This window comes from Paramormyrops kingsleyae, chromosome 19, assembly GCF_048594095.1.
Source record: "Paramormyrops kingsleyae isolate MSU_618 chromosome 19, PKINGS_0.4, whole genome shotgun sequence".
Taxonomy (NCBI): domain Eukaryota; kingdom Metazoa; phylum Chordata; class Actinopteri; order Osteoglossiformes; family Mormyridae; genus Paramormyrops; species Paramormyrops kingsleyae.
Window position 1 is genome coordinate 8478483 of NC_132815.1, and position 26844 is coordinate 8505326.

The following is a 26844-nucleotide window of genomic DNA, read 5'->3' on the forward strand; positions in this document are numbered from 1 at the left end:
GTGAAAATTTCTATTTCATTAAACAAGCAAAATTGCTGTAGTCCCAAACATAACTATTACTTATAATGTGAAAGAAATTAGTTCTTATGGTCTGGTTATTTGCAATATCTGACATTTGTACACATTGTGTACATGGCCACCTGTCCACTGGCTTTAAAGGTCACTGACTGTTTACCTCCAGAAGAACCACCAGAATGTTCCTCTTCTGTTTTTGATTAATGTTTATGATCCCATTACTTGGAATATGTATCTTTGTACACACTGCGTTCATGGCCACCTGTTCACTGGCCAGAGAGGCCAGTACTTAGTATTGAGAAATTAGTACTTATGATCTGGTTATTTGCCATATCTGACAATTGTCCATATTGTGCACATGGTCATCTGTCCACTGGCTTTAGAGGTCACTGTACTGTATATATGTATGTAGAGATCACTCAGGCCCCAACACATCCTTCACTTCTTGAGAGCCCAGTGGAATGTTCCATTGCTGGTACAAAGCTGCTCTGCTCAGATTCAGTCTCCTCACCAGTAGGCTCAGTGCCCTTCCCCAGAAGCTCGCTTTCATTGGTGATGTTTGGATTCACGTTCTTATCCAGTTTGGTGTAAAGAACCTTGAACTGCAGGACCTCAGAGCACGACAGGGTGAGATCAACGTAAGAACCATCATAATAACTTCTCCGTGTTCTAGGGGGAAGGTGCTTTTCTGTCCCAGCACAACTCTGCCCCAGTGCACAAATCAAGATCCATATAGACATGGTTGGGTGAGTCTGATATGGGAGAATTTGACTGACCTGCACAGAGCCCTGACATCAACCCCATCAAACATCATTGGGATGAACAGAGATTGCAAGCCAGGCCTTCATGCCCAACATTGGTGTCTGACCTCACAAATGCTGTTCTGGGTGAATGGGCAAAAATTCCTGCAGACACACTTCAAAATCTAGTGAAAAGCCTTCCCAGAAAAGTACCAGCTGTTATTGATGCCAAGGGGTATCAACACCATATTGAAGCCTATGGATTTAGAATGTAATATCATAAAATTACCTGTGGGAGTAATGGCCAGGTCTCCCAATACTTCTGTCCATAGAGTGTACCTGTATATGCCACTGTATCCAAAGAGTAGTGATCCCTAGTCGCCACCCGACAGCAGAAACTGAATTTTAATTTTCTTACTGCACAGTACAATACATTCTAGGTATGACATTAAAATGCATCTGACCCTGCAGGCGGTCCTCCAACTTACAGGGAACAATTCCTGGGGTTAGTGGCAGGATTAGCACTACAGCCACCATAAAAACAACTCACAACAACTCAGAATAAACAGGCACGATACCCTTCTGCTCTCCGCGGGAGTAGCTTTGCTGGAGCTGACCATAGGAAGGCTGCATGCATCATGAAGGGGATGGGGGAAAGCCTTCGGGAGCCTTATGTACGGTGGCCGAGAGAGCTCAACACGCTGCAACTTCAAGAAAACACATGCAAACATAAAAAAACCACAACAAATTAAGAAAACGTCTCCATCAGTTTCACAACACAGGCGCTGCAAACACACGAACGCTCAGCAAACACAAAAAACGCGCTGCAAACACAAAAAACGTGCTGCAAACACAAAAAACGCGGTGCAAATACAAAAAACGTGCTGCAAACACAAAAAACGCGGTGCAAATACAAAAAACGTGCTGCAAACACAAAAAAAGCGCTGCAAATAGCAGGCACCACAACGGAAATGTTTCGGGGGGACCTCAAAAAGTGACGAACCCATCTGGGAGCTGATTATTTGTTCATATTACCTCTGGGCACAGTCTGGCATGACACCAGTGGCCTGTACTACGAAGCGAGGTTACTGGCTTATCGGGGTAACTTGTCGGATTTAAGGTAGTCTGGGCAAAATGTAAGTGAACGAATATGAAGTCCATTTAAACTGTGGTACCTTAAATCCGACAAGTTACCCCGATAAGCCAGTAACCCCACTTCGTAGTACAGGCCACCGGTCCTCACCTGCAGGTTTAGGGGCATTCTCCACGACAAAACTAACATTTCGCCCACGAGCTACAAAATTTGTGCAAAGTTGGCCGCTGAAAGCCACAGAACGGACAATACATTTTGATCTGAAAAAACAAAATAAATAAATAAATAAAAATAACAATGTTACCGATTTTAGCATGCTTTATTTGTATTCCGTTGTTCATTATTATTAAGGGGTCTGAATAAATTGTAAAATATATTTTTTTCCATCAATCTATAATGAATTTTGACCTGATTTTAACCATTAATGAAGCACTGCAGAATTTTGTCATTTATTTGCATATATATTTATTTAGATATTTATTGGCAATTAAATTAATAACGTTCCACAGTTAAGTGTGTGATTCGTCAGATTAGTCTAATAATATCCAAAAGACCAATGAATCGTATGATCAGGTTGTTAAAAAGTTTTTAGTTCACGCACAACACCTCTACTCTGACCAAAAGCCACTGAACAAATAATCAGCTCCCAGATGGGTTCGTCACTTTTTGAGGTCCCCCTGAAACATTTCCGTTGTGGTGCCTGCTATTTGCAGCGCTTTTTTTGTGTTTGCAGCACGTTTTTTGTATTTGCACCGCGTTTTTTGTGTTTGCAGCACGTTTTTTGTGTTTGCAGCGCGTTTTTTGTGTTTGCTGCGCGTTCGTGTGTTTGCAGCGCCTGTGTTGTGAAACTGATGGAGACGTTTTCTTAATTTGTTGTGTTTTTTTTATGTTTGCATGTGTTTTCTTGAAGTTGCAGCGTGTTGAGCTCTCTCGGCCACCGTACTTATGCCTGGAAGAGTCTAAACCATCAGAGAGCTAATAGAGTCAGCCTTGTTGGGGATTGGGGCTGATGTGGTGCTGAGGCGTCGCCTGCTGCATGTCGGCACTTGGGTCCCAGTTTGAGGTAGCTCATCCATGTAGGTGCATGGAACATCTTGTCTCTCTGGCAAGTTGACCATTTTTCGCTGCTGTCTGAGGAGCTTCGTAAACTCCGCATTTCAGTGCTGGCATTCTCTGAGGTACGCAGACTGGGGAATGGCCAGATCTCTGCAGGTGGGTATACTTACTTTTGGTCTGGTCAGTCCGATGGCTGCCATGTTTAGGAAGTAGCTGTTGCTGGTGTCTGATGTCATTCCTTTCAATGAGCGTATTATGAGACTCAGGCTAAAGCACTCCTTGGGTGTCCTGTCTGTTATCTCAGGGTACGCTCTGACCATGTTGAGTGATGTCTCGTTGAGGGAGATATTTTACTTGCAACTTCACTCAGTGGTTGATGGGTGCCCACAAGGAGACACTCCTCTGGTCATGGGTAACTTCAATGCGACCACTGGCACTGACTGGGCTGGCTATGAGGATGGGTCTGGAGACCGACGTGAAAGTGGCTCCATATTTCTTGACTTTGCAAAAGGTCAGAGGCTGCAGGTCACTGGATCCTGGTTCCAAGCCCTAAGCCGCATCGTTGGACTTCGTACTCCAATATTGGTGGTGCGGCGAAAGAGATCGATCACATCCTCGTGAGCAGACACTAGAGGCACCTGGAGGATTGCAGGGTCTAAAGAAGTGCCCAGTTTGTGAATTCTGACCACAGACTTGTTGTTGCTACTCTGAAGATTCAGCTTACATCCAGTAGGCTACCATCAACTAGGACTATGAGGCTGGACTTAGCCAAACTCCAAGATCAAGCTATTTCTGATGAGTTTGCACGCAGTTTGTGTGAAGAACTTGCAGACTTGGGTGCAACTACTAACTCTAATGTGATGTGGGAGACCTTCCGCAATAAGACCCTGAAGGTTGCTGAGGGTTGTGTTGGTGTTGCCAGTGTTCCCAGAAGAAGGTGTTTCATCTTGCAGGGCACCTTGGAAATTATTGAGTCATAGCGCACAACTTGGTGGCAACTCCAGTCTGTACCGGGAACTGAGGAGGACAGCTGTGAGGACTCTGAGGGCAGATAAGGAGGCTTTTGTTAGACGAATCTGTGAGCAGGTGACACACCAGCTGTGGTCTAGTGACCCACATCCTGCTTACAGAGGAATCAAAGAATTAAGCACATTTGAATCTGTTCCTCTGAGACTTGCAGTCAGGGTGGGTGATGGAACGATCCTTATGGATGACACTGCAGTCGTGACCTGCTGGGCCAGCTACTTTGAGCAGTTGTTTAAAGCTGACCCTCCAGCTAGGACGCTGGACATCTCTGGGTCCACGGCTCTCGAGGCTGATCCTCCAATCAGCTGTGAACCACTTAATCTCACTGAGTTTGAATCAGCTGGGGGTAGAGAAGGCCGCAGGGATCTGTGGTATCCGGGGTGAAATTCTCCAGGCTGCTGGTAAGACTGTCCTCCTGGCATTTCAGGCAATCTTTGCTCCCTTTTGGGAGTCAAGTGTCATCCCAACTGACTGGAAAACGGGACTTGTAGTCCCTATCTGAAAAGGAAAGGGTGATCACCTGGATTGCAGCAACTACAGGGGGATAGCACTGCTTTCAATGCCGTCTAAGATCCTTGCTGGGGTCATCCTTAATAGGATCCGTGATCACTTGCTCGCCTGTCACAGTCTGGTTTTACGCCTAAGAAGTCTACCATCGACTGTATCCTGGCACTGAGGGTTCTCATCAAGCGCAAGTGTGAATATCAGATGAGGTTCTTTGCAGCCTTTGTTGATTTTCGTAAAGTGTTTGACTCAGTTGATCGAGTTGCCCAGTGGGACATCCTGAGACTTTGCAGGGTCCCCCAGGAAGTTGCTGGACGTCATGACCGGCCTATGCTGTGAGTTCTATGCAGAGTGGAGAAAGACCCTCTGCGTCTTCCCAGTTGATTCTGGGGTTCGCTAGGGGTGTTTTCTTGCCCCTACTCTGTTCAATGGTTGTATGGACTGGGTGTTGGGCAGAGTCGTGGGGTCCAGCAGCTGTGGGGCATCCACTGGTGAAGAAATATTTACTGATCTCGACTTTGCCAACGATGCTGAGATTTTAGCGGAGTCAATGGAGGCTCAGATTGGGGCTCTCGAGAGACTGACTGAGGAGTCTGAGCATCTAGAATTGCGGACGTTTTTGGGCACAGTCATCAGTAGTGTGTCTGTCTGCCAGGAGAATGTCAACCTTGTCGAGAGATTTACCTACCACGGCAGCGACATTCATGTCTCAGGTGACACTTCCTATGAAGTCAGCAGACGGATTGGAAGAGAATGGGGGGTCATGAGGTCACTGGAAAGGGGTGTGTGGCGGTCCTGATATCTTTGAAGGAGGACGAACGTCCAAGTCTTTAGAGTCCTGGTGCTCCCTGTCTTGCTATATGGCTGTGAGACATGGACGTTATCCAGTGAGTTGAGACAAAGACTGGACTCCTTCAGTACTCCTCGGGGAATCCTTGGGTACCGCTGGTTTGACTTGTGTCAAATGAGCGGTTGCTAGAGGAGTCCCGAATGAGGCACATTACCTGCATTGTGACGGAGCATCAGTTACGGCACTATAGCCATGTGGCGTGATTCCCTGAGGGTGATCCGGCTTGCAGAATCCTCATTGCTGAGGACCTGAGCAGCTGGACTAGGCCGAGGGGACGCCCATGTAACACCTGGCTGCAGCAGATAGATAGCCATTTCTGGAGTGTGGGTCTGGACCATGTGTCTGCCTGGGCAAGGGTCACCAGCCGGGATCCCGAGGAGGTTTGCTGTGTGGTGGATGCGGCAACAAGCTGCATCAGCACATGCTCCCCAACCTGACCTGACAGTATAATACTGATGACATTTACCTTCAGATAGTGGGCCAGTGGCGGTGTGATTGTTTCCGGGTATAATGCTGAACTGTAACACATACCCCTGTGTTTCAAACCCTAACAGCCTCTGCATTGTTTTTTTTTTAATTTTCAGAAAGAAAATGCTGCATTTCCTCCCTACTGTAGCATTGATTTCCACTGGTAACTGCTCAGGAGCTAAAACTCTGCAAAAGACCAATCACATTAACCTACAGGCCTGCCTGTTTATTTCTGATTAACACTTTTTCTTGCACTTACTGCAATACAATTCCCTAAGGAAACTGTTACATATGATGAAGTTGTAATATAACAAACACATTTTCTTAGAAGACTTACTCATGACATCATCTGGGCTTGAATTCATGCTTTGTCTGACTTGTTTTTCCTGCTGTGAAGGAGCATGTCAGATTAATCAACAAAATTAATTCACAAAACTAAATGAAGATGTGAACACATTAAGTAACAGGCATAAAATCAATATCATAAATGATATGCAAGTTTAGTGGAACCTTGGTTTTCAAACGTCTCACACCTTGTACAATTCAGTTCATAATCGTATTGCTTGATCAAATAAATCTTGGTTGTCGAACGTATTTTCGGTTCTTGACCAACCAACCCTTTCATGATAAAACCTGTCTGACAAAGCACATGTACTTTATGCCATTAGCTCTCCACAGTACAAGTGGAGCTAAATTTTAATTTATTTCATGTATTTATGGGTGTTAAAGTTTTATTTATGGTTTTAGCATTAGGTATGTATTTATACAGGTTTTAATAGGTAATCATTTGGGGGTCTGAAACGGATTCATCCAATTTACATTATTTCTTATGGAAAAAATTGATTCGATTTTTAACCAAAGTTCTCAAATAGCCTTTTGGAGTGGATTAAGTTTGAGATCTGTAATTCAACTAAACTACATCTAAGGTACATGTGGGGATTGTGCCTGAACCTGCCCATTTTGCACAAACTATATGAAATATTCATACAATTACAAATAATACACTAACATTTATTTTTGAGGTTCTCTGGTTTTCTAACAATAGCCACAGATAGCAGGATGCAGACTTGTGCATAAGCTGAATGTCCCTTTTTACCTTTCAGCACCTGCTGCTCAGAAAGTCTCTGCATGGTTCTGTATATTTTTGTGGACTGTGTTAAGGCTGACAGGATAAGTGATTCAGACACTGTTCTGACACTAGAGGTGAGATGGCAGATAACATGCAAATTCTGATAATCTGGAGAGTCTAGCCAACAAAATGTCTATGATTTCAACTGTTTTAGGCAAATCACAGTAAAAAAAAAATTATGTCTACAATAAAGTATTTTGTTACTTAATGTGGTTTACCTGTAAAAATGCATTGATGAGGCCCATGATGTGCCTTCGAACTTGAATATTATTTTCACCTTCACCTGGTAGGAGTTTATTAAGGTCCTCCATTGTTAATGAAAGAATATGTTGATCATAAGGAAGTTCCTCTGATGGGGAAAATATAATCCGCAGTTCAAAAACACAATATATGTATCTCTGTAGCTGGTCTAATACCAGAAAGCATTAATAGCAATTGAATTGTCACAAATTTCATCCATCAACCATCTACTATGACTGCTTCAACTATCGATACTGAAGGAAGACTGAGGGACAAAGTAATAAACTCAATGGGCAGGATGCCAATCCGTTACAGGGGACAGTGACATACGTGTATTGATGCGTTCAAACAGATTCTGCATATTCATCTGATAAATTGAAAGTGAAGCCATTTCCAGTGTTGTATGTTAATGTTTTCATAGCCTTTAGTTCTTCAAATTGTCCTGATAAAAAAAAGGTTGTTCTTAGAACACAATGTAAGTGGTTGTGCGTTTCGGTAACATTATTAGTACGTAGCTTCAAACCATGCCTGTACAGCTAGCACAGGAGATTCAACCTAATGCATTTTACACTACATTATCATATATTGTCATATACACTCACCTAAAGGATTATTAGTGTCACATTCCGCTCCGTACGATCCCGATGTGTGCCACGCCCCCCTCATTACCTCGTGTTCAGCCCTGATGGTTCTCACCTGTTGCCTGTTCCGTTTACCTAGTCCTGTGTATATCAGTCCGCGTCTCCCCTTGTCTGCCAGATCCGGCATTGTATTGTCATGTACTGTGCTTCGTCTGTCCGTCAGCCTCAGAATAAACCCCGTTTGCCCGTCAGTCCTGGCTTGTTCTCGTCTGCTTCCCGTCTCGCCGGTCCCCGAACGTGACAGAATGCCGGATCTCTCAAACAGCACATCGCGGGAGACCGAGCACCACCGGCTCGGTCTCCTGCAAGACTTTGTGTTCTGGCGCTCCCAACCAACAGTCCTGGAGGATCCTGTAGCCCTGGAGCTGGCCACCCGGGGCGCGGACCTCCTCGCGGAAGAGCGCCCTCCCGGACAGCAGTACCCGCTCGAGCGGGCACGCAAGCTCCTACGCCGTCTCAGCAAGCGCCTCGCACGGCTGAGAGGCGAACGCGTCGCCCGGAGCCAGGACGAAGCGTTCGCGGTGGCTCCGCTTTCGCCTGCCAGCGGCAAGAAGCGGCGGACCAGAGTGCAGCAGGAGGAGGCTCCGTCGCTCTTCATGGGGGCTTGCACTCTGCTCCCCGTCTGGGAGTTAGCCAGGGAGCATGATGGCTCACCGCTGCCCTGGGATGACTTCGCCACTACCCGCCTGCTCGGCGTCCCGGGTGAGCTGCCGCCACCGCGGGAGGCGTATCCGTACCGGCCGGAACGCCTGCACGGCAAAGGGATCAGCCCGGTGAGAGACGCCATTCCCCGGGTCTCTAGAGCCGGTCTGCCCGCGGCTGCAGCTGCCGCCGCTCTGCCCGCGGCACCGCCTGTCCTGCCTGTCCTGCCTGTCCTGCCTGACCCGCCTGTCTCGCCTGTCCTGCCGGACCCGCCTGTCCCATCTGACCCGCCTGTCCTGCCTGCGTTGCCTGCAGTCCCGGTGGCTGGTCGCGTGGAGGCTGCGCCCGCCGAGGCGCCCCCTGCTGGCCGCGTGCTGGTGGCGCCCGCCGAGGCGCCCCCTGCTGGCCGCGTGCTGGTGGCGCCCGCCGAGGCGCCCCCTGCTGGCCGCGTGCTGGCGGCGCCCGCCGAGGCGCCCCCTGCTGGCCGCGGGGTGGCGACGCCCTCCAAGACGCCCCCTGCTGACCACGGGACGGCGGCGCCCGTCCTGCCGGCACTGGAACTGCCTGTCTCGCCTGTCCTGCCGGCACCTGAACTGCCTGTCTCGCCTGTCCTGCCGGCACCTGAACTGCCTGTCCTGCCGGCACCTGAACTGCCTGTCCTGCCGGCACCTGAACTGCCTGTCCTGCCGGCACCTGAACTGCCTGTCCTGCCGGCACCTGAACTGCCTGTCCTGCCGGCACCTGAACTGCCCGTCTTGCCTGTCCTGCCGGCGCCTACACTGCCTGAGGCGGCCGCGGTTGCGCCCCCTGCTGGCCACGTGCTGGCGGCGCCCGCCGAGGCGCCCCCTGTTGGCCGCGTGCTGGTGGCGCCCGCCGAGGCGCCTGCAGTGGCCCCTGCTCTGCCTGCAGCGCCCCCTGCTGGTCGCGTGCTGGCGGCGCCCGCCGAGGCGCCCCCTGCTGACCGTACGCCCGCTGCGGCACTTCCTGCTGGTCGCGTGCTGACGGCGCCCGCTGAGGCGCCCCCTGCTGACCGTATGCCCGAGGAGCCTACAGCGGTCCCTGCTCTGCCTGCAGCACCCCCTGCGGGCCACGTACCTGACTTGCCCGTCTCGCCTGTCCTGTCCGGCCAGCCCTGCTCGCCTGTCCAGCCGGCCCAGCCCTGCTCGCCTGTCCAGCCGGCCCAGCCCTGCTCGCCTGTCCAGCCGGCCCAGCCCTGCTCGCCTGTCCAGCCGGCCCAGCCCTGCTCGCCTGTCCAGCCGGCTCCGCCCGCGGCCCCGCCTGAGGCCGCCGCTCCGGCTGCCCCGCCTGAGGCCGCCGCTCCGGCTGCCCCGCCTGCGGCCACGCCAACGACTTTGACTGTCCCGCCTGCGGCCACGCCCGCGGCTCTGACTGCCCTGCCTGTTGCCTCTGTGAAGGCCTTGACTCCCTCACCCTTACCCCGGCAAAGCCGACGCCCCTTAGGACCCCGCCTGTCAGTGTCCCGAAAGGGACGGGGCCATAGGCGTGGGGCCCGGTTCCCGCCCACCCTGCCCCCTGGCTCGCCCTCGCTCGCCTTGGCTGGGGCTCCGGGGCCGCCTGCGGGTCCTCCGGCTCGGGGTCGGCGGACGCCGTCGGGTCCTCCCCTGGATCCTCGGTGCCGGTCCTCGGTCCCTCCTCCGGCTCCATGTCGGTCGCCTCCGGGCCCCCCTGCTCCGGCTGTGCGTCGGACGGCGCCTTCGCCGGCTCCGGCTGCGCCTCCGCCTGCCGCGGCTTCCCCCTCCTGCCCGCCTTCACTGGGGTTCCCTCCTGCTCCCTCCGTGTCCCCTCCGTCACTCCCTCGTCCCGTTCCCTTGGCCCCTGGGTGGTCCCCTCCTGCTCCCTTCTTCCTCCCGCCTGCGGCCCCTCCGGCCGCTGCCCGTCGCCCGCTTGGGCTCCCTCGTGCTCCCCTTGTTCCTCCTCCCTTTCCGTTGGTCCCGCCTGTCTCTGCTCCTCGTCCCTCTCTGTCTCCTCCGTTCACTCCTGGCCCTTTTGTTCCGCCTGTCTCTCCTTCTGTGTCTCCCTTCCTGGTTTGTCTGTCCGCCTTCCCTGTTCTGTGTCGTCTCTTGTCTTTCGTCTCGTCCCTGTTCTTGTTCTGTGTCTCCGTTCTGTTCCCTGGTTTTGGTTGATGTTCTGTTTTGTTTTCCAGGTCCTGTTTTCCCGGTTCGTCTCGTCCGTCGCCTCTCCTCTGGCGCGCCCGGTGTGCGCGCCTTTGGGGGGGGGTTTTGTCACATTCCGCTCCGTACGATCCCGATGTGTGCCACGCCCCCCTCATTACCTCGTGTTCAGCCCTGATGGTTCTCACCTGTTGCCTGTTCCGTTTACCTAGTCCTGTGTATATCAGTCCGCGTCTCCCCTTGTCTGCCAGATCCGGCATTGTATTGTCATGTACTGTGCTTCGTCTGTCCGTCAGCCTCAGAATAAACCCCGTTTGCCCGTCAGTCCTGGCTTGTTCTCGTCTGCTTCCCGTCTCGCCGGTCCCCGAACGTGACAATTAGGAACACCTGTTCAATTTCTCATTAATGCAATTATCTAATCAACCAATCACATGGCAGTTGCTTCAATGCATTTAGGGGTGTGGTCCTGATCAAGACAATCTCCTGAACTCCAAACTGAATGTCAGAATGGGAAAGAAAGGTGATTTAAGCAATTTTGAGCGTGTAATGGTTGTTGGTGTCAGACGGGCCGGTCTGAGTATTTCACAATCTGCTCAGTTACTGGGATTTTCACACACAACCATTTCTAGGGTTTACAAAGAATGGTGTGCAAAGGGAAAAACATCCAGTATGCGGCAGTCCTGTGGGCGAAAATTCCTTGTTGATGCTAGAGGTCAGAGGAGAATGGGCCGACTGATTCAAGCTGATAGAAGAGCAACTTTGACTGAAATAACCACTCGTTACAACCGAGGTATGCAGCAAAGCATTTGTGAAGCCACAACACGCACAACCTTGAGGCGGATGGGCTACAACAGCAGAAGACCCCACCGGGTACCACTCATCTCCACTACAAATAGGAAAAAGAGGCTACAATTTGCACGAGCTCACCAAAATTGGACAGTTGAAGACTGGAAAAATGTTGCCTGGTCTGATGAGTCTCGATTTCTGTTGAGACATTCAAATGGTAGTCAGAATTTGGCGTAAACAGAATGAGAACATGGATCCATCATGCCTTGTTACCACTGTGCAGGCTGGTGGTGGTGGTGTAATGGTGTGGGGGATGTTTTCTTGGCACACTTTAGGCCCCTTAGTGCCAATTGGGCATCGTTTAAATGCCACGGCCTACCTGAGCATTGTTTCTGACCATGTCCATCCCTTTATGACCACCATGTACCCATCCTCTGATGGCTACTTCCAGCAGGATAATGCACCATGTCACAAAGCTCGAATCATTTCAAATTGGTTTCTTGAACATGACAATGAGTTCACTGTACTAAAATGGCCCCCACAGTCACCAGATCTCAACCCAATAGAGCATCTTTGGGATGTGGTGGAACGGGAGCTTCGCGCCCTGGATGTGCATCCCACAAATCTCCATCAACTGCAAGATGCTATCCTATCAATATGGGCCAACATTTCTAAAGAATGCTTTCAGCACCTTGTTGAATCAATGCCACGTAGAATTAAGGCAGTTCTGAAGGCGAAAGGGGTCAAACACCGTAATAGTATGGTGTTCCTAATAATCCTTTAGGTGAGTGTATACTACTGCTTATAAATCTTGTCATTCCGTCACGGATTTAATCACTAGATAATCCATAGAGTGACTACGTAATCCATGTCAAGGAGTACATTTTGAGCTAGTATGGGATTAGTAAACTGCCATTTCAATTAAAAGGACCTGAATTTCACTTAAGCACTGTGCTCCTGCTGTGTGCTGATTGGTCAGTCTCCTATAATCATGCATGTGTCACTAATGTTAATCTGAAACAGCTGGATGAGACTTTTACAAACAAACCAGTCAATGTACAAGAAGCACTGAGCTATTTAGCCGAGCACAGGAGCCTTGCAGTTTTAAAGTAGTTTGTAAAGCCTGAAGTAGCTCATAGTCCCCCATGACATGGATTATCTGGTCACCCTGTCAGCCAGTATATACACTCGACGCTTGCAACATGTACACTTATGTAAGCGGTGTTGCTACCCATACTTCTATGTGTAGCTCATGTCAATCTTGAGGATTAAAAGTCTTGCCCTCCAGGGGGCACTGTGAGAAATCATCTTGTTGGCTCCTTCGTTTTCAGTCTTATTTGTATGAAGTTCTGGCCTGAAATGTTTAGACTCACTGCCTCCACAAGCTACCAAAGATAAATGTCAACGACATCTGTCATATTTGCAAGAAAGCGAGCAAAACACCACATGTCTGTGGAGGAGGCATTCAAGTAAGACTTTCATTGTACTTTGCACATATGACGCTGCTTTCTTAGCTCAGAATAAGTTTCTTTTGCTTCCCAATTCAAATTCCCATAAACTTTCAAAGATCCTGTACACTGAGGCACACAATATTGCTCAGAATATTTTTTCTCTTGCCTCTGAAAATATTCCATTTTGAATATCATCTGGAGATTCATTCTAAATAAATAAATAAATCAGATGCTACTTTAAAACCAACTGGACCTTATATAAACACAAGGTTCAGAGACAAAAATTTACTATACAGCCCCCGAGGTTTTTGGTGGTACTGCATGTCATGTACACATAGCATTAATTCCATGCATATATACACAAATGACATGTAGAATGAACGCAGGATACTCATGGCAGCCATGATGTGTAAGCAAACGTGTTTTGAGAGTTGAGTATATACCAGTCCTAAGTTAACGTGATAAGCGTGGACCAATGTGCAACGAGTGTACTAGTGATTTATTTTTTTATTGATCATACCCATTTAAAATGGATTTCAATTCACCTTGACTCATTGTGTTATATGTATCTTTTAATTATCAGCCGAGATAGATGGGGGGGGGGAGAAAATTCAGGGGGGGGGGGGCAATTCTAGCTCAACACAATAGCACATAATAGTGCATGCTCTGTTAAAATTGCCATATGCATGTATAAGTTTGAGGGTTTGCTGGTGAGTATTGGTCGGTTTCCCACCAGTAGTCACAATAAAACTGGCCTTGTGCACAGTAAGTTGTACTACCAAGGATTTTCTTATTTGTGATAAATGTGGCTTAGACCACCAAATATAACATTTTGACATGCCCTTTCCTTACACTGTTCAAAATTCCTCTTGTTTTTTTATTTACTGCCGATATCATCAGACATTGCAACCAAGGCTTGATTTGCATATTACATGAGCATGTAGCTCATTTGCATTGACCATTTATGGTTGTTTGTGGGCAGCAACTGAGCAGAATCTCAGGCTCATGCACAAACACACATTTAAAAGACAGTTCCAATAATTCCAAGGGAAATGTGTGTCCACCAGGTTTGATAAATCATTTTCTGTTTTCGTTCATATACATTTTTTCACAATGAAATTTATGCAAAGCCCCAGGTCTCATGATTCTGTGGCCCTAAGGACAGGTAGGGCTGCTCTGACAATGGCCATTACAGCTGCAAAAAGGTCATTTCCAGGACACCAAAACCACATAGCATATGGAGTAAGGAATACAGGCCCTGACAGATTAGAAACTGTCATCACATACCACAGATTGTGATACTTCCTTCCCTGACAGGTTCAACCAGTTCTTCCCCCAGTCTGATGTGGCAAACAACAAGGTAGAGAATACCACCCCTCCCACCAGTGAACACCCACACCAGTTATCCACAGCAGAAGTAACGTTTATGTAAAGTGAACCCACATCAATTTGCTGGTCCTGACAATATTCCAGGTCAGGATCTCAGGTACTGTGCTGACAGACAATTTTAACACCTTACTTAGACATCGATTTGTCCCTGTGTGCTTCAAAATTGCCACAATCATAAAGGTGCCTAAGAAGACATTTACTTCAGTGATAAATGACTATCGACCTACAATGAAGTATTTTAAACATTCGGACATAGGACACATCACTGCCATCTTCAATCTATACCAGTGTGCATACCATTCCAACCGGTCCACAGAGGATGCCATAAGCTTGACCCTACACACTACCCTGACACACCAGAACAATATAGACTCTTATGTAAGAATGTTGTTTGTCAATTTCAGCTCAACACAACTCAATAATTTATCCAAAAGCTGTAACAGTGTCACAGCTGACACAATGTCATTGTGTCCTTGTTCAACTGCCCTGTGTACACCTCGGGAACAAATAAAGTTATTTTGAATTTGAATTTGAACAGCTTGGCTTGACAGCTTCATAGACCTTTTTCACGAAAACCGGAAATACGTAATCGTAGAGTAAACTAAGTTCCGGTCAAGCGTCAATGCATTAGAAAACCCGGGATCAGAGAAAATTGAGCAGAGAATGTACACAACCTCTGACAAATTTGCTCAAATTTACATTTGCGGATGTTGCTAAACTCGTGGAGGAAAACTCTGTCACGAGAAAGAGCAAACTTGATAAAGGCTACAAATTTTTCCACGAAGAATTTGTCCATAAGTATCAAGGTAACTGTTGCTGAACTGCTCACCCCATGTAAATTTTAAAGGAAAGACATTAACGGCTTTTGTTCATGTTTAAAGGTAGAAAAACTTTAGATGTATTTGTTAATAGGCAAACAAAAATGTGTTATTTTAAATTAGTATAAATATTATATACCTTAACTTTAGACGCAAAATGAACACCCTACACATGCACACAGAAAAGCCCGGACATGTCCACAAGAGCACAACCAAGAGTGGGGCTTTAGAGTTTGATAATCAAACTCAATCAAAAAACACTAAACATATATACTGTAGTTTACGTTTTTCTTAAAATGTATAAGGATCGTTTTGTTGTAGCGAAATTTTTAAATAGTATGAGCGTGATGTAAATCATTTACTTAGGCAACAAGCATCAAAAACATTTTAGCTGTATTTTGTTAGTTCATTTTAAAGAAGTTGGCCCCGGTTTATTTAATTACATGTATTAGCTATAGGAACTAGTGCCCGGTATTTAGCGACATACATCAAAAACATTTTGAAACATTGGTAGAATAACGCCTTAGTTATTTTAATAAACAGGCTTTTTCAGTAAATGTTTGTTCACACTCATGCGAGCGCACGCCCACACACACAGCAAAACCCCGGACATGCACATTTAAAATAAACCCTTTAACCATAACGTTTTTTAAGTGAAGCACTTTTCGGCCAATGTGTTGTTTAAAATAAAATACCCTAAGCACATCGACGGAACTCAGAGCCGCTATCGATGGATCTTCGCGTTTGGTGAAATACTTTTTCTATTTTACATTGAAATAAAATTGTTAAACTGATTACGGCTTTTATTCTTTTTAAAAAACTTGGCCTAAAATATTTGTGCTTGTTTCACATGTTTTTGACAGTGTTTCGCTCGGGCATGCTTCTACATTTCTGCTTAAAATACGGTGTTTGCTCTGTCTGAGGTGAAGTGTCTGCTGCAGACGTAAGTGCTCCCCTTTTTAACTGTGAAGTTTGGTCCTTCATCCCGCCGGATAGCCTGAATCCATTTACGTCGAACTTCACCATTAACAGGGAAGGAATGAAAAGATAGATGTGGCTGCTTTTGGGCATTACAAGGACAGCCCGGTACACTGCAAGAAGAAGAGGTCGCTGCTTGCACCATTTTTTAAAACCGGCGGAAGTAAAGATACCCTACGATTACGTATTTCCGGTCAAAAATGCGGAAGTTGTGAAAAAGGTCCATTATGCAATTAATCCAGGACTTTGACAGAGAGACCACAGTCTGTCCGGGTAGGGGACATCACTTCTGCTAAAATCAGACTGAGCACAGGAACCCCCAAGGCTGCTGCCTCAGCCACCAACTATTCACACTCTGACATCGAACAGTTTGGCCAAGAGCACCTCTAATAACATTAGAAAGTATAAAGCCGATACCACCATGATCATCCTCATAAGTGGAGGACATGAGTCTGCATAGTGATAGGAAATGAGACAGGAAGTTGATTGGTGCAAGGCCTACAGTCTGTTTCTAAATATTGACCAGACAAAGAAAGTGAGAGTGGATTGCATAAGAAACCAGGGAGAACAAAACCCCCTATACGTCAGAGGTTCTGCTGTCAGCAGAACTCAGAACATTAAATTTGTGGTTGTGCACATCACTGAGGATATCTCCTGGAACTAGCAAATATCCTTGCTGACCAAGAAGGCCCAGCAGTGAACTCTCTTCCAGCAGTGCTTCAGACAGACATGACTGCCACCTCCCAAGCTGTCCACATTTTACAGAGGCACCATAAAGAGCACTCCTGTTAACTGCATCAAGGCCTGGTTTGGATCCAGCAACACCTCAGACTGTCAGTCCCTCCTGCAGCTCATTAAACCAGCAGAGAAGGTTGCCAGGACCATTCTTCCTTCTCTGCTGGACATTTACCATGCCAATCCAGAGAGCCACTGGCATCACCAAGGACCCATCAAACTTTTCCCACAACCTCTTTGCTCCACTACCACAAAGCCAGCACCTTTAAGCTTAGACACAGTTTTTTTCCTCAGACCATTTCACTGCTGAACAGTCTGGCTCCTCCCACTATAAGGCCCTATTTTGCAACGGCGGAAAGTACAGCGCAGTGTGGTTTTGCTACTTTTATACCAGCGCATTCCTGGCAAGTGCACACGTTTTCAAAATAACAAATAATTCTACCCTTGTTTTATGAAAGTAAATCTGTCTCATCACAATCATTACAATCTAACCATGATACATTGCGTCAGGACCAGAATGCACTGGTTTAAGCCAGCACTGTAAGCAACTGCATGAAGTCGAATGCACCCACAAATTCGATTGCTTAGCCTTGGTATCCCGGATGCATAACTCATAACCTTGTATTTTTGCATGTGAATTCAGACCATCGAATTGGACCAACTTTGGAATGTTCTCTTTGAATTTTTGAAACTTGAGTTTTATGTAATTTGTATCTTTAAACCCTGAATTTGTTTTATCGTGAATTTGTGAACATGGAAAAATAGCAGTGAAACTGCATTATAGAAAATTTGAAGACTGTAATTCAGAGGCAAAAAAAACTCTGACACATATTTCCAATGCATAAATATTCAATGTTAGAATTTCAGTGGCATATAAAATTCAAATTGTGATGAGACAGATTTGCTTCCATATTGTTTTTTGCTCGTTAAATGAGGCTGGGCGCATTGTCGGCAGTGAAATGACATTGCTCTTTTGATCAACAAAAACCATGACTAAAATCAGTGGCATATTATTAAATGATGCTACAGCGTGTTTAAGAAACATGTGAGTTGTAGAGTACAACTGGTCCTTTCACGTAGTCATACTGTTTGATGAAACACCTATACATATTATATAATAGCAATCTGCCATAGCTCATGCGCCCCTGCCTTTTAAAGGTGAGGTGGCAGGCCATTCTGATTAGTTTATTGCATGTTACGGCCTAAACATACCTCTGAATAATTAAGAGAATTAGGACAACCTTTTTGTGCCTTGTGCTGGAGCAAAATTTGTTTTTTCCACCGTTAAAATAGCAAAATGGACATGCCCACAAATGTTAGTTGTGCCTTGCGCTTTATGCTTTGTACAGTATTAGATTGTCAAAGTAGAGCCCGGGATCTGTTAAAAGGACTCAGAAAGATTCAAAACTGCATCTAAATCCATTTATTTTGTTTCCATGCCAAACTTCTTGTACTAATTTGTAGTATTAACTTCCACCTGTAACTGCTTAGGTAAGAGGTAAGGAGCATGCACTGATTACAGTGTGTTGCCACACCCACCACATGACAAACCACCTCAGAGATGAGAACCTGAGTGCAGCCATGTGGCAGGCGATACCTCAGCACCACACTAGTCCGAATGGACCAGTGTGAGGCTTTTTTTCCAGTGACTGGAGTGCCAATCCTGCCACCAATCCCCAAGTTATTCCCTGTAAGTTGGAGGACCTCCTTACAGGGCTGGATGTAGATTAACATCATACCCAGGATGAAGCAACTGGAGGTTAATGGCCTTGCTCAATGGTACAATGGAGTAGGATCACTCTGGACATTCACGGGATTTGAACCAGCAAATTGCTGATTCAGCAATTGCTGGCATAGATCCCTAGCCTCAGAGCCACCACTCCATCCAAATAAATAATTTAAATAAAATAATTCTTTCAGCAAAAAACTGATGTCACTAGCCTACAGGCTGACCGGCTTATTGCTGATCACTGATATTAAACACTTTTTGTTGCACTTACTGCAAAACAATCCCCTAAAAAAACTGTTACACATAATGAAGTTGAATTATAATAAACACATTTTCTTAGGCAACTTACTTATGACATCAGCTGGGCTTGAATCCACACTTTGTCCAGCTTGCATCTTTGTAGCAGGAAGAAAACGTCAAATTAATCAAAGCAAAATTCACAAAACCAAATAAAAATGTGAAGTTGTGAACACACTAAGAAAGTAACACACACAAAGTCAGGATAAACTGTAAGCAAGTGCTACTGTACATCTCAGGCACATGTGGGTGGGGGTACCCGAGCCCACCCCTTTTACACAAACTATTTGAATTATTCATACAATTATACTTACTATATTCACATTTATTATTGGAGTTTTGTGAGTTTATTACAATAATTAGTGTCACGCCGTGCCTGCCTGCTCCTCCAGTTTCTCCCTAACCTGGCTCTAACAAGCCACGCCTGTTCCACGTTTTCCTCACCTCTCGTTCCTGCCCTCATGTTGTCTCACTGCAGCTGCCTGTTGTTTGCTCCTCTTTAGCTCTGTATAAAAGTGCTTCCCAGTACTGTGTTCCCCAGTTCTGTCACTGAAGTTGTGTTATCGTGTTGCCTGTGGGCTTGACTCTCCTTCTGATCCCCTGTGATGCTGTTTATTTTCCAGTTCCCATTTTGTTAATATAATCCCTTTTGTTTGCCCTAAAGCCTGCTCCCATGTCCTCTATTCTGCCCGCACATGATACATAGGGTACTGAATGTCCCTTTTTACCTTTAAGCATCTGCTGCTCAAAAAGTCTCTGCACAGCCCTGTTTATTTTTGTGGATGGTGCTGAGAATGCCGAGAAGTGATTCAGTAATTCTGACACTAGAGGTGAGATGGCAGATAATGTGCAAGAGAGTCTGAAAGATCTAGTCTACAAAATTTCTATGATTTTTCAGTAAATTACAATTAATGCCTATAATAAAGTGTTTTACTTAATGTGGTTTACCTGTAAAAACACATTGATGAGGCCCATGATATGTCTTTGAACTTGATCAACATGTGCACCTGGTTGGAGTTCATTAAGGTCCTCCCTTGCTGATGTCGGAAAATCTGGATCATAAGAATCTGCCTCTGAAGGGGAAAAATAGTCCTCAGTTCAAAAACATAATATATGTATCTCTGTAGCTGGTCATATATCATATTTGGCTGCAAACAGAAAGTATCATACACCCCTTAGCAGACTCTTATTGAGATAGCGTTCTATGTACTTACAGCAGAATGTTTACCAAGTACCTGTAAGCATAAGTTTATACAAGGTAGCAAGGACACAATAGCGAGAAAGATGGAGCCCTCTGGTCTCAAGTCCATTTCCTGTCTCTACTCCACCCCCTGCTGACCATAAAGAATAGTTAGTTTCTCTGAGTGTGTCTGTTTTTTAAATTAATTCTGTATACAATGTTATATATGATATACCCATACAAACAGAAAGCCTGTCTAAAATTTGTTTCTGAGCTTGTCCCTTAAGACCTGGAAGCTGAGTCCCATTGCCCTAAAGCGTCTGAGTAGCACGCAGGTTGTGTAGGATAGAACGTGAGTAGATGTTACATGTTTTTCATGACTGTGTATTTTGTATTAGCGTGTCCAGCGGGAGAAAATCAGGCGGGGAGGAAAAAAAATGTGGGCGGGGGGAGGATTAAAGGAAAGGATCATTTGAAATGTAAGGGAGAACAGGGTCTCATTAAGATTATGGACAAAAAGTATGGTACAGGATCAGTGTCAGAAATGCCTAAGTGGGAAAAGTTGGGTTTTCCTGAAAATAGTAGTTTTAGCCTGAATCCGCTAAGTCAGCTGTGCAAGAAATTAGAGGAAAAGTATCAGGTTGGTTGTCAGGGGCATTTCTAGGATTTTCATTTAAGGGGGGCTCAGCCCCCATAGATGTTTAACACATATTTGGCTTGTTCAGAATCAGTACTCAAATGAGTCTTCCTGATTCCTCATAAATAAGACAGTAGGTTCTACCTTCAACCCCTTAAAACTTTATATCTACTAGGCTATTTTATTCTAATTCATTAATATAGACAAACACTGTTTTAATGTAATTAAACAAAACATCTTTTTTATATCATTCTTTTTTTGTTTCTATTCATTAAAAAAGTAACTTTTTCTAAATCAAAGTGACAAAAAACCCTACTCTAAGGCTAACAAATGTTTTTCACGATCTGGGACATTATTTAATACAATACAATATTTATTAAAAAAAAAAAACAGGATTTTTCTATCTCTGTAAATCACACTGCTATGCAGTTAAAACGAGTGCATTGAATGCTGTCTGTCACTGTTTTTAATCATTTATGTGCATAACTCTATGGCAGTTAATGCCATGCACTGTGTAATGTTTTATATAGACAGTTAGGTTTTCCAATTAAAACAGCAACAGCATCATTGTTTTATAAAGTAGACTATAGGTTAATAGGGTATGTATTAAGGGCTTCATTTTCGCTAGAGGAAACAGCTGGTGTGATGACGTAACACAGCGAGAATTTTGACATTTTTTGTAAACTGTATTTATGAAAAAGGACTGCACTGATGCAGATATAACAATTTATCGAAAAACACACACCTTGGCTTAATCCTCGCATTGTGATGCCGCAGTCTGTGATGCTTCAGTTGAAGACTGCGCTGAAAGACGGGGCGGAGCCGAAGTCTGCCGCCGTTTTCATATGAAATTTAAAGGGAACGTGGGCGATCACCAATTTGTGTAAAGTTTATGGAGAATTTTTAGGGGGGCTGAGTAAAAATGTTAGGGGGGCTAAAGTTACTTAGTTGACTGGTGCCGGACAGGATGGCTGTTGTCTATGCTGGACTACCTCCAACTCCCCATTCCCCACCCCTGTTGCAAGTCACGAGTCTGTTCTTAGGTGTGGTGACCATGTGCTTATGTTGCTGAGGTGTTTTTTTCTGTTCCTACATTATACTCCCTATTGGAGTACAGTATGGGGGCTGTTTTTTTTATTCGCCTCGCGTTTCCTAATGTAATTCTGTTTCTCTGTTTTTCTATATCCCCTGTCTACCTGACCTGTCTAACCCCTGTAATGTTTGTATGTGTATGGTCGGGTAGATCGGGACAAATTTCATTTCACTGCATGTTGTACCTGTACATCTGTGCATGTGACAAATAAAGCAACCTTGAACCTTGAACCTTCCTGCCACGATCTTGACAGAATGACGGACCCGAAAGAAAGAACGCTTCTTCGGACCGAGAAGCAATGCCTCGGTCTGCTCCAGGAAGCGCTTTTCTGGCTGAACCAGCCCGAGGTCCAAGAGGACCCGGTGGCACTGGACTTAGCCAGTCGGAGCGGCGACCTCCTGATGGAGATGTCCCCGCCCGAGGACATGCACCATATGGCAGAAGTGCATGAAAACCTCCGGCTCCTAGTACAGCGCGTGACCGACAGGAGGCTGTAAGGGAGCTGCCGCCCATCTCTACAGAGACAACGCAGCCTCCCTCCACAACCGCGAGCCAGAGAAAAAAGAGAAGGAAGCCAAAAGAGAGATCGGAAGAAGCCCCAACAATCCTCCTGGGAGCTGCCTTTCTCTCCCCAGCTTCTTTCCCTGCTAGTCATCGGGTGGAGTCCCTGATCGTCCCGGACATCACCCCCGTCACGAAGTTGCCTTCGCAGGCAGCTTCCCCCTTCAGGGGAACTCGTTTAACGCTTAAAGGGGCCAGGGCAGTGCTGGACGCTATCCCGCGGGTCCCGCGATCCCTTAAAGGGACAGCGCACAGCCAGGAAGCACCGATCCTGGAAGCCCTGGCTGAGGTGCTTGACCTCCTGCCTGATGCTGCCGCTCTGCCTGCGGCCATCCTGCCTGAAGCTACCGCGCCTCCTGCTGCCGCACACGAGGCTTCTGCTGGAGCCGTTGCTGCTGCGGCGCCCCCTGCTAGCCGCATGTCGGCGGCGCCCACCGGGGCGCCCCCTGCTGGCCGCACACCCGCGGCCCTGCCTGAGGCCGCCTCTCTGCCCACGGCCCTGCCTGAGGCCGCCTCTCTGCCCGTCCAGCCCGGCTCTTCTTTCCTACACGTCCAGCCCAGCTCTTCTGACCTGCCAGTCCAGCCCAGCTCGCCCATCTCTCCTGTCTCGCCTGTCCTGCCGGCGCCTGATCTGCCTGTTTCTCCTGTCTCGCCTGTCCTGCCAGCGCCTGATCTGCCTGTCTCGCCTGTCCTGCCGGCGCCTGAACTGCCTGTCCCGCCTGTTTTGCCGGCACCACCTGCCCTGTTCGTCCTGCTTCGTCCGGCAGCTGCTGTACCGCCCAGTGAGGTTCCTGCTGGGGCAGTTGCTGCTGCGACGCCCCCTGCTGGCCGTGTGTTGTCGGTGCCTGCTGAGGCGCCCCCTGCTGGCCACGAGTCAGCATTTCCCGCTGCCGCCGCCACGCCTGCCTCACCTGTCACGTCAGCCCTGTCCACCTCACCGGCACCCCTTTGCTGGCCGAGAGTTGGCGGTGTTTGCTGTCGCCACACCCGAGGCAGCTGTGCCCGCCACCACTCTGCCCGTCCTGCTTGTCGCGGTGGTTGACACTCCACCTGTGGGCACGCCTGAGGTCCCAGTGTCGCCTCCGGCCGCGCCCGAGGCTCTTGCTGCAGCTCCGCCCCCGCCGGCTGCGGTACCTGCTGCTGCTGCCGCTACGCCCGCGGCACTCCCTGCTGCGACCCCGCCTGCTGACGTCGCTCTGCCCAAGACAGCCCCTGCTGCAGCTACGCCTGTCCTGCCTGTCTCGCCGGCTACGCCTGTCCTGCCTGTCTCGCCGGCTATGCCTGTCCTGCCTGTCCGGCCCTCGGCTCCGGCCGCAACTACACCTGCTGTCCCGGCTCCGCCCGCAGCTACGCCTGCTGTCCCGGCTCCGCCCGCAGCTACGCCTGCTGTCCCGGTCCCCGCTCCAGTCCCCCCAGCCCTAGTTCCAGTCCCCGAGGGGGTCCCGGACAGTCCAACCACCGGTCCTTCCTCCTTGGAAGAGGAGGAGCTCGAGTGGGACCCCTCGGGGACCTCCCTAATGACTCCTCTTCCCTCGCCCCGCGCGGTCAAGCCCGACCGGAACCCCGCCTGTCGGTGTCCCGGAAAGGGAGAGGACATAGGTGCAGGGGTCGGGTCCAGGGGTCGGGTCCCGCCCACCCTGCCCCCCGGCTCCCCCAGGCTCTTGCTCGGCACAAAATCAGAATAAACTATAAGGAAGTACTACATCTTGTTCCTTCTCTGCCCCTCCGTTGGTCCCTCCGGCTTCCTCCTCTGCCCCGTCGTTGTCCCCTCCGGCTCCTGCCTCGCGGTCGCCCGGGGGCCCTCCAGCTTCAGCCGCTCAGTCACCCGCGGCTCCTCCTGCTGCCGCCTTTCGCCCCCTGGGGTTCCCTTGGGCTCCCCTGGTTCCTCCTCCCTTTCCCTTTCTGCCTCCTGTCTCTGCTCCTCCTCCCTGTGTCTCCTCCGTTCCCTCCTCGTCCCTTTGTCCCTCCTGTCTCTGCTCCTCGTCCCCCTCTGGTTCCTTCATTCACTCCTGGCAATTTTGTTCCGCCTGTCAGTATTCCCCCGGTGTCTCCCTTCCTGGTCTGTCTGTCTGCGTTCCCCGTCCTTTGTCAGGTTTTGTCTTGGTTTGTGTTTCTGTTCTGTTCCCGGTCCCTCGGTGGTGTTTTTGCTCTTGTTTTCCAGGTTCTGTTTCCCCGGTCTTGTCTCGTCCGTCGCCTCCCCTGAGGCGCGCCCGGAGTGCGCGCCTTTGGGGGGGGGTTCTGTCACGTCCAGCTCCGTCCGATGCTCGTGTGTGCCACGCCCACCTCGTTACCTCGTGTTAATCCCCGATTGTGATCACCTGTTACCTGTTATTTCGGCTTGTTTCATGTATATTAGTCCACGTCTTCCTTAGTTGGGTGTCCGTCATTGATGTTGGTTCGTTGCCGTCTGCCCCGTGTTTCCTTTAATAAACCCGTTTGTCAGTGGATTATCACCTTCCTGCCTCGTCCTTCCCCACGATCTTGATACTGTCTGTGTAAGACTGATGGCATTTACCTTCAGGCAGTGGGCTAGTGGACAGCAGGAAGTGGTGTGATTGATTCCAGGGATAATGCTGAACTACAAGAAATACCCCTGTGTTTCAACCCATTCAACTCATATTTTAATTTTCAGAAATAAATTGTTGCATTTCCTCCATACTGTAGCACTGATTTCCACCTGTAACTGCTCAGGAGCTAAAACTGATCACTGATATTAAAACTTTTTGATGCTCTTACTGCAATACAACCCCCTAAGGAAACTGTTACACATCATGAAGTTATTATGTAACAAACACACTTTCTTTGGCAACTTACTCATGACATCAGCTGGGCTTGAATCCACAATTTGTCTGTCTTGCTCCTTCACAGTAAGAAGAACATGTCAGAGTAATCAAAGCAAAATCCAGAAAACCAAAAAAAAATGTGAACACATTAAGAAAGTAATAGACACAAAATCAGAATAAACTATAAGGAAGTACTACATCTCAGGCACATGTGCAGGGTGAGGGAGTGTCTAAGCCTGCCCCTCTTACACAAATTATTTAAATTATTCATACAATTACACTTACTATACTGGGTACTGAATGCCCATTAAGTCTCTGCATGGTCCAGTATATTTTTGTGGACGGTGTTAAGACTGACGAGGTAAGCGATTCAGTAAGTCTGACACTAGCAGTGAGATGAGAGATAACATGCAAATTCTGATAGTCTGTAGGGTCCACTCTATGAAATGTCTATGATAATAACTATACAGTACAGTAAAGAAATATTTATGATTGCAATATAGCTGTTTTATTTCTTAACGTGGTTTACCTGTAAAAATATATTGATGAGGCCCATGATGTGCCTTCGAACTTGAATATTATTTTCACCTTCACCTGGTAGGAGTTTATTAAGGTCCTCCATTGTTAATGAAAGAATATGTTGATCATAAGGAAGTTCCTCTGATGGGGAAAAATATAACCCGCAGTTCAAAAACACAATATATGTATCTCTGTAGCTGGTCTAATACCAGGCAGCATTAACAGCAATTGAATTGTCACAAATTTCATCCATCAACCATCTACTATGACTGCTTCAACAATCGATACTGCAGGACGTCTGAGGGACAAGGCAATAAACTCAATGGGCAGGATGTCAATCCATTACAGGGGAGAGTGACATATGCATATTTCACTACAAACGGAAAGAATTATACACCCCTAAAGACAGAACAGATTGTTTCTGCGTATTTACAGCACAATGTTTACCAACTAAGTATTATACATCGTAGCAAGTCCATTTCATATCTCTACTCCACCCCCTGCTGAACATAAAGAATAGTTTTTCCCTGTGTGGCTGTGTTTTTAAAGGTCTGTACTGTATATAATTGATATAGCCGTATAAACAGACAGTCTGTCTACAGCCCATGATATCACGCTTCAGACTTACCATTTAATTTATGCGCAGCTTCCTCATTAATGAACTTGATGTGGTCAAACAGATTCTGATCCTTCTGTTAAATTGAAAGTAAAACCATTCGCCACGTTCCACGGTTATATGGTAAAGTTTCATAGCCTTTAGTTATTCAAATTATCGTGACACAATAAAGGTAGTTTTAGAATAAAATATAGACGGTTGTGTGTTTCTGGATATTACTAGTGAGTAACTTCAAACCATGTCGGTATGGCTAGTTCGAGAGGTTCGTCATAATATATTTTACGTACACTATTACCATATAACCCGTCACGATTTAATGCTATTGAAGTTCACGTAACAAAAATTATTAAAACGGTAAATCTGCACTGTTAATTTACAGAAGCCTAATATGGATATGGTTATGTGTGTGTGTGTGTGTGTGCGTATATATATATATATATTACCCGGTTTCCCATGATTCTCTCGACGCAAGAAATGGAAGAACAAATGTTTCCTTATCTCCCTGTGCTTCAAATGAGACGTTTTTTCATATCGCCCAGATTTCACTGTATAACCAAAACCGAAAGCTAATTGGTAAGACGAAAGGTCTGGGTGTCACGTGTCAGACCAGACTCCGAGCTTGTGAAGAGGCGCGGTCATGTTACAGGCCAATGGGAGGATACATGCTGGGTACTGCCGTGCATGTACCTCTTCAGGAAGTGCTATGCATTACTGATCTCCCAGTTACAAGAAATAG

At 47.1% G+C, this 26844-nt stretch overlaps 2 protein-coding genes across 2 annotated transcripts in view; both read right to left on the bottom strand.

Annotated features, from left to right (window-relative positions):
• The window catches only part of LOC111834255 (uncharacterized), a 72207-nt gene that overhangs the window by 20931 nt on the left and 24432 nt on the right, over positions 1-26844 (bottom strand). The window lies entirely within an intron of this gene.
• On the bottom strand, positions 435-26634 carry LOC111834260 (uncharacterized). The gene is made up of 8 exons (XM_072703064.1): positions 26552-26634; positions 26121-26184; positions 25503-25633; positions 25005-25050; positions 19668-19792; positions 18772-18817; positions 7100-7230; positions 435-617 (listed from the first exon to the last, which is right to left on the bottom strand). The coding sequence occupies exons 1-8, from the start codon at positions 26561-26563 to the stop codon at positions 435-437; spliced, it is 738 nt and encodes a 245-aa protein (XP_072559165.1). The 5' UTR covers positions 26564-26634.

Coding starts and splice junctions, on each gene's coding strand:
- LOC111834260 (XM_072703064.1), bottom strand. Junction 7,231..18,771: donor AAGCCCAGCTGATGTCATAA/GTAAGTTGCCTA, acceptor TTTCCCCATCAG/AGGAACTTCCTTATGATCAA. Junction 618..7,099: donor TCATCAATGCATTTTTACAG/GTAAACCACATT, acceptor GAGGTCCTGCAG/TTCAAGGTTCTTTACACCAA.